The sequence below is a fragment of the Priapulus caudatus genome, unplaced genomic scaffold (genome assembly GCF_000485595.1).
Source record: "Priapulus caudatus unplaced genomic scaffold, Priapulus_caudatus-5.0.1 Scaffold1011, whole genome shotgun sequence".
Taxonomy (NCBI): domain Eukaryota; kingdom Metazoa; phylum Priapulida; class Priapulimorpha; order Priapulimorphida; family Priapulidae; genus Priapulus; species Priapulus caudatus.
In genome coordinates, this window is record NW_014578072.1 from 10,501 (window position 1) to 22,639 (window position 12,139).

At 41.2% G+C, this 12,139-nt stretch overlaps 2 protein-coding genes across 3 annotated transcripts in view; both read left to right on the forward strand.

The window, feature by feature from the left end:
* Positions 1–2,602, forward strand: part of LOC106814949 — a gene marked incomplete in the record, with an annotated part of 7,931 nt that extends 5,329 nt beyond the window's left edge. The window contains 1 exon segment of the mRNA XM_014819343.1: positions 765–2,602. Within this exon segment, the coding sequence (XP_014674829.1) occupies positions 765–902 (138 nt within the window).
* Positions 2,603–7,802: 5,200 nt separating this feature from the next.
* LOC106814945 (general transcription factor 3C polypeptide 3-like) overlaps positions 7,803–12,139 on the forward strand; it is a 33,924-nt gene continuing 29,587 nt past the window's right edge. Inside the window, exon 1 of one of the 2 annotated variants that reach the window (XM_014819336.1) lies at positions 7,803–8,055. In XM_014819336.1, the coding sequence (XP_014674822.1) occupies positions 7,981–8,055 (75 nt within the window). In that variant the 5' untranslated portion in view covers positions 7,803–7,980. Of the gene's footprint in view, positions 8,056–11,987; positions 11,993–12,139 lie in introns of those variants that run through there. The other variant, XM_014819337.1, reaches the window with a different exon arrangement.

The following is a 12,139-nucleotide window of genomic DNA, read 5'->3' on the forward strand; positions in this document are numbered from 1 at the left end:
GCCGAGAGATCAAAAGCGGCGCCGAGAGATTCGAAAAATTCTGGCAGTGTCCATTCCTGATACCTGGGACCATGCCGAACATTTTCCAATAGGTTTCATGGGGTTTCCTTTCCAGCTAATCTAGCTCAATTTTGGGGTGCCTTTCAAATGACCCCACTGACCACACCCACCAACGGCTGCCTGCCAGACTTACATTTCCTTACATGGGTATGTACACGAATCATTGCTATATGCATGAAAATTGGTTTCCTTTCCAGCTAGGCTGACCCCCCTGGGCTCCCGGTCTATATCTGCGCCTAACAAATGTGTCACTACGCACGACTGAAATTGTACGTTCATAACCGTAGCAACAGACCCCAGATGAGCCCAGACGCTGTGCGGCTCTTGTTATTTATCTGATTATCTGTTACATACCTCTACCCCAGTTGGTTTTAATTTACTGCAAATACATTGTTGTACATTAATACCTATTTTGACTATCCTGCATGTGCTGTGAGAACACACTTCATTTAAATCGGTGCTGAATCATCTGAAGACGAAACATTTTTTTATTATCTTATTCGCAGTTGATTTTTTTAATGTGATCTTATAATACAACATAGAACCGTGTAAAGCATGTACCAATCGAGAATGTCTTAGATAGTAAATATTACCTCAAGCATGGTAAGGAAAAATATGTGACTATGATTTAATTGGACTTTATGCAGTTTTTAATGATTCATTCTGCATTTAAAATGTGTCTAAAGGGACATTTCCATTCACAGGTTGTTTTGGAGACAGAGGTGACAAACCGAGGTGCTCTTCATCTGTACGAAAATCTAGGGTTTGTAAGAGACAAGAGGCTATTCAGGTACTACCTTAATGGTGTTGATGCATTCAGACTAAAACTATGGCTAAGATAATTCACACCAAACAACCAGAGATGCTAGTATTTCTGAGTCTAGCTGTGTCGCATACCGAGACAGGTTTCAAGCTAGGTAACTTTTAAAGCCATTGTTATCAAGTGTGCACAAATGCACTCTTAAGTCCCTTCAACAGTTAACATATCAAGTTTTCTGATAGTTGCACATTCATTCTGCCTTGAGGCTATTTTGGTGAATGCAGTCAATTTAAACAAATTTCAATTCTAGATTGCAAGTGAGCATTTCAGATGAGATTTGAGTGATAAAAATTGTAGCTGGATGGAAAATATTAAATATAGGTGTAAAATCTTTAACATTTAACTAAAATGCAGCCATTGAAGCATCAGACTGTGAAGAAATACCATAGTTTGCTAGATCACAGTGTAATTGTTAAAGATTGTTTTGCACATGACAGCTCTTATGAATAGCCTTTAGGTACGTGTATGGTTTTATTAAATTATTTTTACTATATAAACTTGGGTTTATTACATTGTTTAGTGTGCCTGACTGTGTTATTGGCTTATTCACATATATATAGTATGCTGCACATGTCTGAAGAAGTCCTTATGAAGCTGCGTTCCTAGCCAATCACATTTATTAAAATGGTCCTTCTAAGCTCTGTTAAGGTGCTGATTTTACATTTGTATCTATACAAACTAGAAACATGGTCTTCCCTAAGTTACCTTAAATAATATTGTGTAAACGTAGCTGTTCTCACGCTGAGCTTTGATAAACAGTCCCAGTTTTTGCCTGAAGTTCTCTGATTGGCCAAGTTTTCTTGGAAGCAATCCCCACTGACATTTATTTTGGCCTTGAGTTTATGTACGAATTATTTTGTGCCATCTGTTGTGAATCATATAAGAGCCTAGTGCATGTACTAAAATCTGATTATATTTTTCAAAGTCTGATATTGATAACCTGTATTTCGTGGATGTGTATCAATACATTGCAATGCTTAGATTGATCATTTTCCAAATTGATTTGCTATGCGTGCACTTTTATGGACTCTGGACTTTTCTGGCATTTCTGGTTTAAAAATGTATAAAGTTCTAGATCGAATGGATTCAACAGGACTTTCAAAGTGTTCTGTGTAATGTATCCATGCAACCATAGCTGATTTATTGAGTGCAGGGAACTGCACATGTTTGTGATATGTAGCCATTTATGTTTATACATATGTAACATGTGTAATCAGCAGTGACATAACGTAGTTCGGTGGTTTCTCAAGAAACGTTTGGACTTAGCATTGCGTCATGGTTTTGAATGCTATGCGAGGCCTTTGCAATATTTCTAAATGACCCACCTATTTATAATAATGACTGACACAACTGGCTCCTTCATGAATGTACATGTTGTGTATGTTAGAATTTTTTAAACACTACTATTATAGCAACAGTACCTAATATTACAGTATGAGGAATGTTAGACAGGGAGTATCAGTGTCACAGAAGGAAATTTTGGGGGGTAAATGCAAAAAGAAATTGAGACTTAATGTTCTTTTTACATCATAAATAGGGGTATAGTTGTTATAAATGCATGTGTGAACTGTACTATGATGTTCAAAATACAATTTGTGCCTTTGCAATTAATTTATAGCTTATATATGTTGCGTTTATTGGCAGTGTGAATCTAGGGTCCCTGTATACAGAGAGATGCGCCAACTCAGGATTTGACGCCATTTTGTTTCCAAATGGATCTACACCGCTCCGCTTAAGTACAGCGCCTGTAATGGATTACCGAACAATGTCCGTAGAATATTAATTAGACAAACCGTGGCTTCACTAAACTCAAAATTTACAAGAGATTAAGCAAGCACATGTTTCTAGTGTATCTAGATCCTGAGAAAATAGTAACATCAAAATCGTTCGCAAGCCATATGAAAAATTAATCGACACTTCTTACGGCCATCAAGCCGTGCGTATCATTACTGGAAACAACATCGTCCAGCGACCAACGATGACCCGATTTCCGACCGTCATGGCGGCAACTCTCTGATATATAGGACCGCTATGTGAATCCTTGAATTGATTGTGTAATATAGGTTTTTACAGCATACAATACTTCAAGTAGTATGTAAGCTTTTCGATTCCCATGCTGATCTACAAGTTGTATTACATATTCGCTGAAAATACGTTACATAATTCTGTAAGAGTGTAGCACTAAATTAATACAGATCGATGAAAAACGTAAGGGAAACACAGGCTAGTACATGTAGTCTGTCTAACTGTAATTTCGAAGTGCCTTCTACACTTATTGCCGACAGTATAATGAAAGATGACTGCTAATTTATAACGCATTATTATATTGATAAAAAATTATATATCAAGTGAACGTTGCAATGTTCCAAGAAGCCATGCTTGTTGTAGTAATCACTGTGAAGATTTTACCAAGCAAGCCTGCAATGGCATTGATTTGATTTACATACAATATCGCTTGTCCACAAGTACTAACGAGTGTAATTAAACTCTATGAGAACTGTGCATGCAGTTTGAAGTAGTAAGGTCAAGTTTGGTTCGTTCAAAGCTCTGTATCATGTTAGAAAGTTCCTTGTTGAAAATTTAAACGAAATAAAATGCTGGTTAATAATCGTATGTATGATGAAAACACCTCAAATAAATCAAAACAAATAATTGGTTATGGTATTGGGTATCCCCCGCGACGAAGTCGGCGGCAATACTATGTTTTAATGTCTGTCAGCCCGCCGCCAGCCGTCTGCAGACATTTCCCTCCCCAAAATAACCACCTCTAATTACCTAGCAGACCAAAATATATCATAACTACACCATCTTGGAGAAAGGTGCCCAGCGTACGCAAAAACCCAGGTCACTGCGACCTTTATTTGACCTTCACCTTGACCTTGATCATATTTTCCTTCTGCTCTATAACTCGCCTCCTAATTAACCTAGCGCTACCAAACTTGGTATACTTACACATCTTGGGGAGAAAGTATGTTGCGTACTAAACCCAGGTCACTGCGACCTTTATTTGACCTTGACATTGACCTTGATCATATTTCCCTTCCGCTCTATAACTCGGCCCCTAATTGACCTAGCGCTACCAAACTGGGTATACTTACACATCTTGGGGAGAAGGTGTGCAGCGTACCAAAACCAGGTCACTACGACCTTTACTTTGACCTTGATCATATTTCTCTTCCGCTGTATAACTCGGCCCCTAATTGACCTAGCGCGACCAAACTTGGTATACTTACACATCTTGAGGAGAAGGTGTGTCGCGTACCGAAACCAGGTCACTGCAACCTTTATTTGACATTTACCTTGACCTTGACCTTCATCATATTTCCCTTCCGCTCTATAACTCGGCCCCTAATTGACCTAGCGTGAGCAAACTTCGTATACTTACACATCTTAAGGAGAAGATGTGTCGCATACCAAAACTCCTAAGGCAACCAATTTTAACATACTTGCACATCTCAGGCAGATGAGTTGTGTAACAAACCTTTGTCTTTGTGACTTATTTAACTTTACCTACCTTCTACGTCCTTACAGAGATATTTCATTAATACTAGATCACGGGGGATACATGTAGTTGGCGACAACTGCCCTTTCTAGTTATGAATGTCATTCTAGTAGACTAAGATTAGACTATAACCATCTGGTCAGTGGTTACTTAAACTGAACTGAGTAGGAAACTATTTTGAATGTATTACTTATTAATTTGAAACCAGAGTGTTATATCAGTTCGAATCAAAATGGCAACTACTAACAGTGTCTATCACCGTTCTTCATTTCTGATATAGTCGGTATGTGATTGTGTATTTCCGAATATTTTATATTGGTTCTAGTTGGAGTTTTTATGCTGTAACCTTGAAAGGGATAAACGTTTGTAATATTAAACAGCGAAAGCATGCATCTTTTAAAGTAATGGGATACGTGTGTGTGTTGAGATATAGATGTTCTTCAGCTTGCAGTGTATTGTAGACAACCAGAAGGGTTTTTTTGCCGCAATAGTAAGCCAATAACTATACAAACAATAAAATTGATAAGCTGACAATTGACGTAGCTTTTCTATATTATTATATAAACATGTTACTGGATTTAGCGAAGAGCGACCTGGGAGCATATGTGAATTAAAATATGGAATATACCATTTATACACATATCCTATATATGATATATATATATATATATATAATACTATATAATAGATGAAAAGGGTAAGGATGTGAACTTCCAATAAACAAGGAAATATCGTCATTTACTAAAGCGTTAACATACACTACGATTACTACGCGTAATACATCCAATTCACACAGGAGATACATGACTAAAACCGTACGACACAATTCTCCATTCTGTTGCCCCAGCAAAACTCGATGCCGTTCACCTAATTTGAAACAAAAAAGGCAGCTACTAACGCTCGCGATGCGGTGTGGGCTCGCTGGGAGATTGCTAGCTGATTTCGGTGCGTGCCGTGGGGGGGAGGGCATACCCAACCTGTTAAGTGCTGGTATGGCCCGTATGTAGCTGTATGCTGGGTCACAAGGTTATCTCCCGAGTGTTGCGCTCGATGTCCAATTCTTCAGCGTGTCAACTATTTCCGCATCGCGAGTAGAGTGTTTCCCGCATGCGCCGGAGGCGTTAGTTAGCATGCATTTTGTTTCAAATTTAGGCTCTGAAGCGCATAAGAGTTTGCTGGCTAACAGAATGGAATACATCGTGATCGTAGCTTTTAGTCTGTATTCCCGGATGTGCGGGTGTATATACGAGGAAAAGATTTCGCACGAGTGCTGTAGCTGTGTAGCTAGTGTACAGGCGAATGTACTGGTGTACGCGATTTTGAGTTTGAAGTTGGATGAGTTAAAGCGTAGTTAAATCGTAGGTATTATAAGGCTTACGTAAATGACGAATTTCCACTCCTTGCCTATTATGACTACTTCCTGAGTATATTATATATAATATAATATTACTATATATATATATATTATATATATACTTCTACTCTTCATCGCATATACATTACTGCATATATTATGTATATACCCCATGTACTTGCTCGCCGAATTTCAATATAAGTCATGTTCTGTAGCTTGTTGCCTATACTAGCTTTACTGTGTAGGGCATACATCCTATATATGTATAGTGTGCAAGTTTATATAGTGCGCTGTGCAGAGTTTATGTGTGCACGTTGTATATCGGACGGACGTGCCGTACCGCTACGCACAATCAGGCCAGCATACACAGCACGACCGCACGCACAGTGCACGGACGCGCACACGCACACACACACACAGGAACCCCGACCAAGCGCACACGCGTCGCACACACACACATACACACAGCACGCATGCTACGCACGCAGCGCAGCGCAGCGCACGACACACACACACACACATCACACACACACACACACATAATATATATACTTTATAATATATATATATATATATATACAGGCCCGTCCCAAGCTTTTTCAACGGGGGGGGGGGGGGCATGACAGGAGTACGTACTTAAAAATTTCTGTGAAATAATGTGCGCTTCACGTGCGCGAAGTCCCTTGCGGCCGGGGTCCGGGGTCCTGGAAGCTCACGGGTTTTAGATGCTCTCTGGTGCAATCTGAGCCTTATTTTGGAGCATTTTTGCACACAATTTATGACCAATATTTCAGAAATAATTTTGGAAATCCAAAGTTTTATACGCGCGATGCAAAAGCTTTCTGCATAAACACGCGAAAATATTGGCCCTACGCTAACACTTGCGCAACGAATTCATTTGCCGGTTAAATAATTAATTCCCTGGGTAAACTTTGGAAAAAAGGGGGTGCGACCGCACTTTCGGACGGCCATGTATACATAATCACTATATATAATCATATATATCGGGTGATTAATATTTTATCACGTATAATTCATTATATAATCGGTGAAGCGTACATTATTAAGTTATATTATTAAGTTATTAAGCATTATTAAGTTACATTTAAACATTTCAAAAGCAATCTAGTTTTTTTAATTTATAATTTTAGTAAATATAACGCTGTCACCAGGTATAAAACATCTGGAACTGCTCGAAACAAACGCGTCCTTAAATACAACTACGCTTACACTATTATTAAATCCTACAAATAATTTATACATGCAGCCGTACAGTCAACAATATATTCATTTATCATCCAAATAAAGTCTGACCGACATGACATTATTGTATTAGGTAGGATTGAGAAAGTGGGAATCTCAGTGAAACGATCGACTGGAAACGTCCTATCTTTTTGTATCTTGTATCTTGTATCTTGGGGTCCCTCTTTTGTATTTCACAAGGCACTAGCTGATTCTCTCTTTGGAATGTGCGGCGAATTTTATTCTTATTCTTCTTCATATTCCGTCTTATTCTTCTTATTCTTCTTTCTTCTTATTCCTTATTTCTTATTCTTATTCCTTCTTCTTATTCCTTCTTCTTATTTCATATTCTTATTCCTTCTTTTTTATTTCTTATTCTTATCCCTTCTTCTTATTTCTTCTTATTATTTTCTTATTCCTTCTTCTTATTTTCTTATTCCTTCTTCTTATTCCTTCTTCTTATTTCTTATTCTTATTCTTATTTATCAGTCAGTTCACGTAGTCAGCCTTTAGCCAAATGGCACTGAGGGTGCATGGTCACAGCCAGAGTTCTTTTTGCGTCTTCAGTGGTTCTTTTACGTCCCCATTGGCTAGTATTTCTGGAGACCACTAGTATTCCCCATTTTACGTGGTCATCCGAGCCACGGGAGATTCACAGTCTCCAATGTTAAGATTCTGAGGTATTTGGAATATTAAAAAAGCTTGATATATTCATAATTCATATTCCCGCACGAACTCGGCTTCTCCGAAAATGAATCACAACTTTCAATCACACATTTTAGACTTAAATGTCTGACGAAAGAGGGCGCCATAGAGCTGTTTACCTTCTCAACTTTACCTACGCTCGCTTAAGCTGCAAAAAGTTTATGGCTGAGGCAAATTGTAAACGATGGAGTCGAATCAAAAATGAAAACAATGCAATCGAGGACGTTTCGTCTCAAAGATAAAGTAATAGTAGACATTTGGCCACAGGGGACTTCTACTACATACTAGTACTACCCTATGATGAGTACGCATTGCCATGATGATGCTCAGCGGGCAGTACCAGGCATTGCTACCGGCAAGGCCCAGGATGCGGTAAACGCACTATTACTACATTGCCTGGCATAATACTAATAGTAATAGTCATATGTAGTTTATGCATGATGTATCATTGTATGCCCAGCCTATATGTAAATGTCTAGCGACATAAGTAGATATGGGAGCGCAAGCACAGTCTTTTCTACCGCTCAACATACAGTGAGGGGTGACATGATTGAGAGTGAGGGGTGACATGATTGAGATGTATAAAATACTGACCGGTAAATTACTGATCCTGAAGTGATCGGACTTCATTACAAGCGCAAGGTGAAATTGGTAACACGGGGACAACCGGTGGCATAACAAAAATCTACAAAACCAGAAGAGAACCATGATACAAGATTGGCGTGCAGCAGCTTTGCTGTTGATGCCTAAGCGGCTTGCGCGCTGGATGAGACCGCGCAGTTCCGAGGCGGGATATGCGCACGCGACCGGCGGGGATGTTCAAGTATGAAGCGTGTCCGCAGTGGAGACGTCGCGCCAAATCGAGGCCCGGCGCACGTCTCCACAAGCGGTCAGCGGATGGTCTGTAGTTTTAGAAGACTGAACAATGATTATATGGACGATATTCCTAGAAAATTAGGGTTATTAATATAATATTAAAAAAACTCGCTAAGTCATGGGCTGGGCGTGAGATTACCACAAGTTCATTCTTCAGCTTAACACTACATATGGCTACTAGTTGCCGTACGACGTGTACAGTCGGAGAGCCTAGGTCGGTTTAGCCCGCGCTAGATTAGGCTGAATCAAAAAGATTAGATTTAATACTATGAACAAAAACAAATATAATAGTTATGATAAAAATTCACGAAACAAAGAAAGGATCGAGGTGATTAATAGGCAAACGCAAGTTAATATAAAAAATTGCACGCAACAATATTTTATAGCCTAAGGAATTAATATAGGAAGGTTATAACAGCTATGATAGGGGCGAGTCCAGAAGCTGAAAAACTGTATTAATTATTATGAATTATTATTAAATAAAATCATTTATTGTTATGTCTCGTTCGTAAGAACATATCACATTTATTGTATAGGTTTAATGCTGTTTTAATACTCAAACAACTAGTTACAACTTAAACACGGGCCATGCACAGGCCAGCGAGGCCTGGAGCTGGGCCCAGCAAACGTCTACGCGTAGCTCGCGCTGCTAGGCCAAGTGCCGCGAGCACAAAGAACCGTTACGGGTCACACCTGCTGCGTTGTCGAATGACCTACCTGGACTCGAAGGCGCAATTTAATGCAGAAACAGGCTTGTGCCGTGAACAAGCTTAATCACATAGCAGTGATTCGTATGCAATTATTCATGGGCAAAAGAGGCAAAAAGTTGTGGAAATCATAACTATAGGAAGCAATGAGTGAAACTTATGGAATACACAAATGTTTAATGAAATGACGCGCTGCGTTGACTTGCGATAGCGAGTGAAATGCCAGAATTTTCTTACCGTGCTTTGATGGGGCGAAATGGCATCGCCGGGGCATTTCATTATTTAACGAAAAGTCAACGGGCTTGCAGTAGGTAGCAGGAGTCAGCTCGAACGTCGTTGACGCCCCAATTCAATGCCATATCAACAACAAATAAGGCGGGGCTTATCGGCCTACAGATATGCGAAAATGAAAGAAAAAGAACTTAGGCAGTCTGTGCGGCAAAACAGCGTGTTTATTATTTACGTATTTGGGCTGAAACTCTAATCGTATGAAACCGTTCTAGCCTAGCATTGAGAATGCCCTAGTTCCTGAGATCGGCGATTCCGTGTCCGAATGAATATTGTACTCACAAATTTTTGATCAATAAAAGGGGGCGGCGTGGACTGTGATTGGGAAAACACAAAGTGTCATCCTCGCTAGCGCCTGCGGGATGATGGCCGGCTCTTTTACCGTCCAGAAGCGAGCATTGAAGCATGCAAAGGAAATACCTCATTTGTACATAGATCAAGACTGGATTTTTGTGAACACAGCTTCGCAGCATTAAGTAGTAACAGCACCAAATCAGTGGCAGGTCGCTTTGAGGCAAAGCACATGAAGAGCAGGGACTATGCGGCCCCCGTTTTTGCCGGCGCAGCGCACAGCTTCGCGGCGAAGGCCGGCGCCCCAACGCGAATACGCACGCGCCGAGGCCCCATTTTTGTCCACTTTCTAGACAGATATGACTGGAAGACAAGGGGTCTGAAAAATGCATTACGCGAAAACTGGCGGAATCCACCGAACACATTTCGCGATGGAACAGCAGTAGGCCATCTCAACGGCCCGACTAAACGTTTTTTGGGTGGCGCGCCTCATGGCTAATAACGTAGTGGCTCCTACAAGAAACGCTCAAGTAAATGCTGTCAAATCAGCGATGACAGCGCTCAGCGTCGTTGGCAAACCGGTAACGGCGATGACTGCACTACTGCGCCGGTATAGACGTTTGTCTATCACAAAGCTTTTTTACGAAGTGTCGTACCGGCGCTCCCACGTGGGGGGGCGCGGTCTATCTGCAAATTGCGATGGCTGCCGCGTTTACGCGCGGCTGGCTGCAGATACGTGAGCATGTTTTGACGCAACCTTCGACCGTGCCGGACCGCGCTCGGATGTGATCCGGCCCGTTCGCTCGACGAGTGCCCTCGCGCTGGCCGTGCAAGCGCACGTGCGTTCGACCAGCATACGCTGGCGTGGCCGACGCAGCGAAATGTTTTTCCCGCAAACGGGAAAGAAAAGGAATTTTACGGCGCCTTTTCAATTGGCTGGAACATTTGGCAAGATTCAAGCCTCCACTGACTTGTAGCCAAAATCCCTCTAATATTACCAAAAACTTTTCCCGAACTTTCTGTAAGTGAGGTATAAAGTAGCTTTTTAGTATGTTTTTCTTTAATAAGCAACAATGGGTTTGAGTTGAATTAAGCACATATCATGCCGTTTGGGTTAGAGAGGGTCTAGCTATACAGTTATAGTTAACTTAATAAGCTGCGCCGAATTGTCTGTTTATTTCGTAGGCCGGTGGTCGGATTAGTCTAACCGTTACAGTTTCGGACTGGACCTTCCAGGGTGTAAACACTAGGCTACTACTAGATACTAGCTGACCGTACTAGTAATAGCTCATACTAGCGTCAACGAGATACGCAGTACGTTAGCTCTAGTGTAACTGATCGTAGCCGCTAGTACTCTACTAGCGCCTAGTATAGTAACCGTCGTACGGGTCTAGTGAGTGCTGAAGGAGGGTGCGTTGTCGTAACAGGGTAACGGCCGATATGGAGCCCAAGGATAGAGAACATGGGAGTCGGCAATTAAAAGGCACACTCTAGGCTCCTAAACCTAACCCTAACGCCTAAGCTCTAAGCTCCGTAAAATAACCCCATCCTAACCCTTAACCATAACCCTAACCTAAATACTTTGAGTGGTAATATTATATTTTATTGTATATTGATGTAAATGAGCATTGGTTTTATTGGGACGCCCATGTCTCTATCCTTGAAGCGCCGAGATGTGGTACCCGAGTAACATATAATGTATACGCACAAAGTGTACCAGACTTTGTACTAACAGAAGTGTACCGCTAACTCACTAACACTAACCCTAACCCTAACGCCTAACCGTCTAACCCTAAACCCTAACCCTACAACATATACTCATATAAAAATATAACACTATAATCTTATATAATAATATATAAGAAATCGAAGGCAAACCAATCAGAAGGCGGCTATATTCCTTTTGCTATGTTATACCGTTTGGAAACAAAATATTCGCATGGGCCGGCGAATACTGGCGAGCACCGTGGTGGGTGCGTGGCGCGTGCGCAGTCTTTTACAACGTGACTATTGTAGATACTGCTTGGCAAAGCACGGAGTCCCGCAGCAACAAATTCGCCGCCTTGCCGCGCAGCGCGCAAACACATTAAGGCAAGCAGCGCTCATAGAAGGTCTATGTCCCCCATGGGTAGCTTGCCCCAGGAACGGTACCGTGGGTACGGTCCGGGTAATAGGCCGGAACGCTACTGTGGTCACTATTTGATATGGTTTAGGTTAGGATAGGGTTAGGTGTTCGGTTCAGGTTAGGGAGTAGGCGGTAGCGGCGACTCCTAGACTCGTTAGTGAGTAGGCGG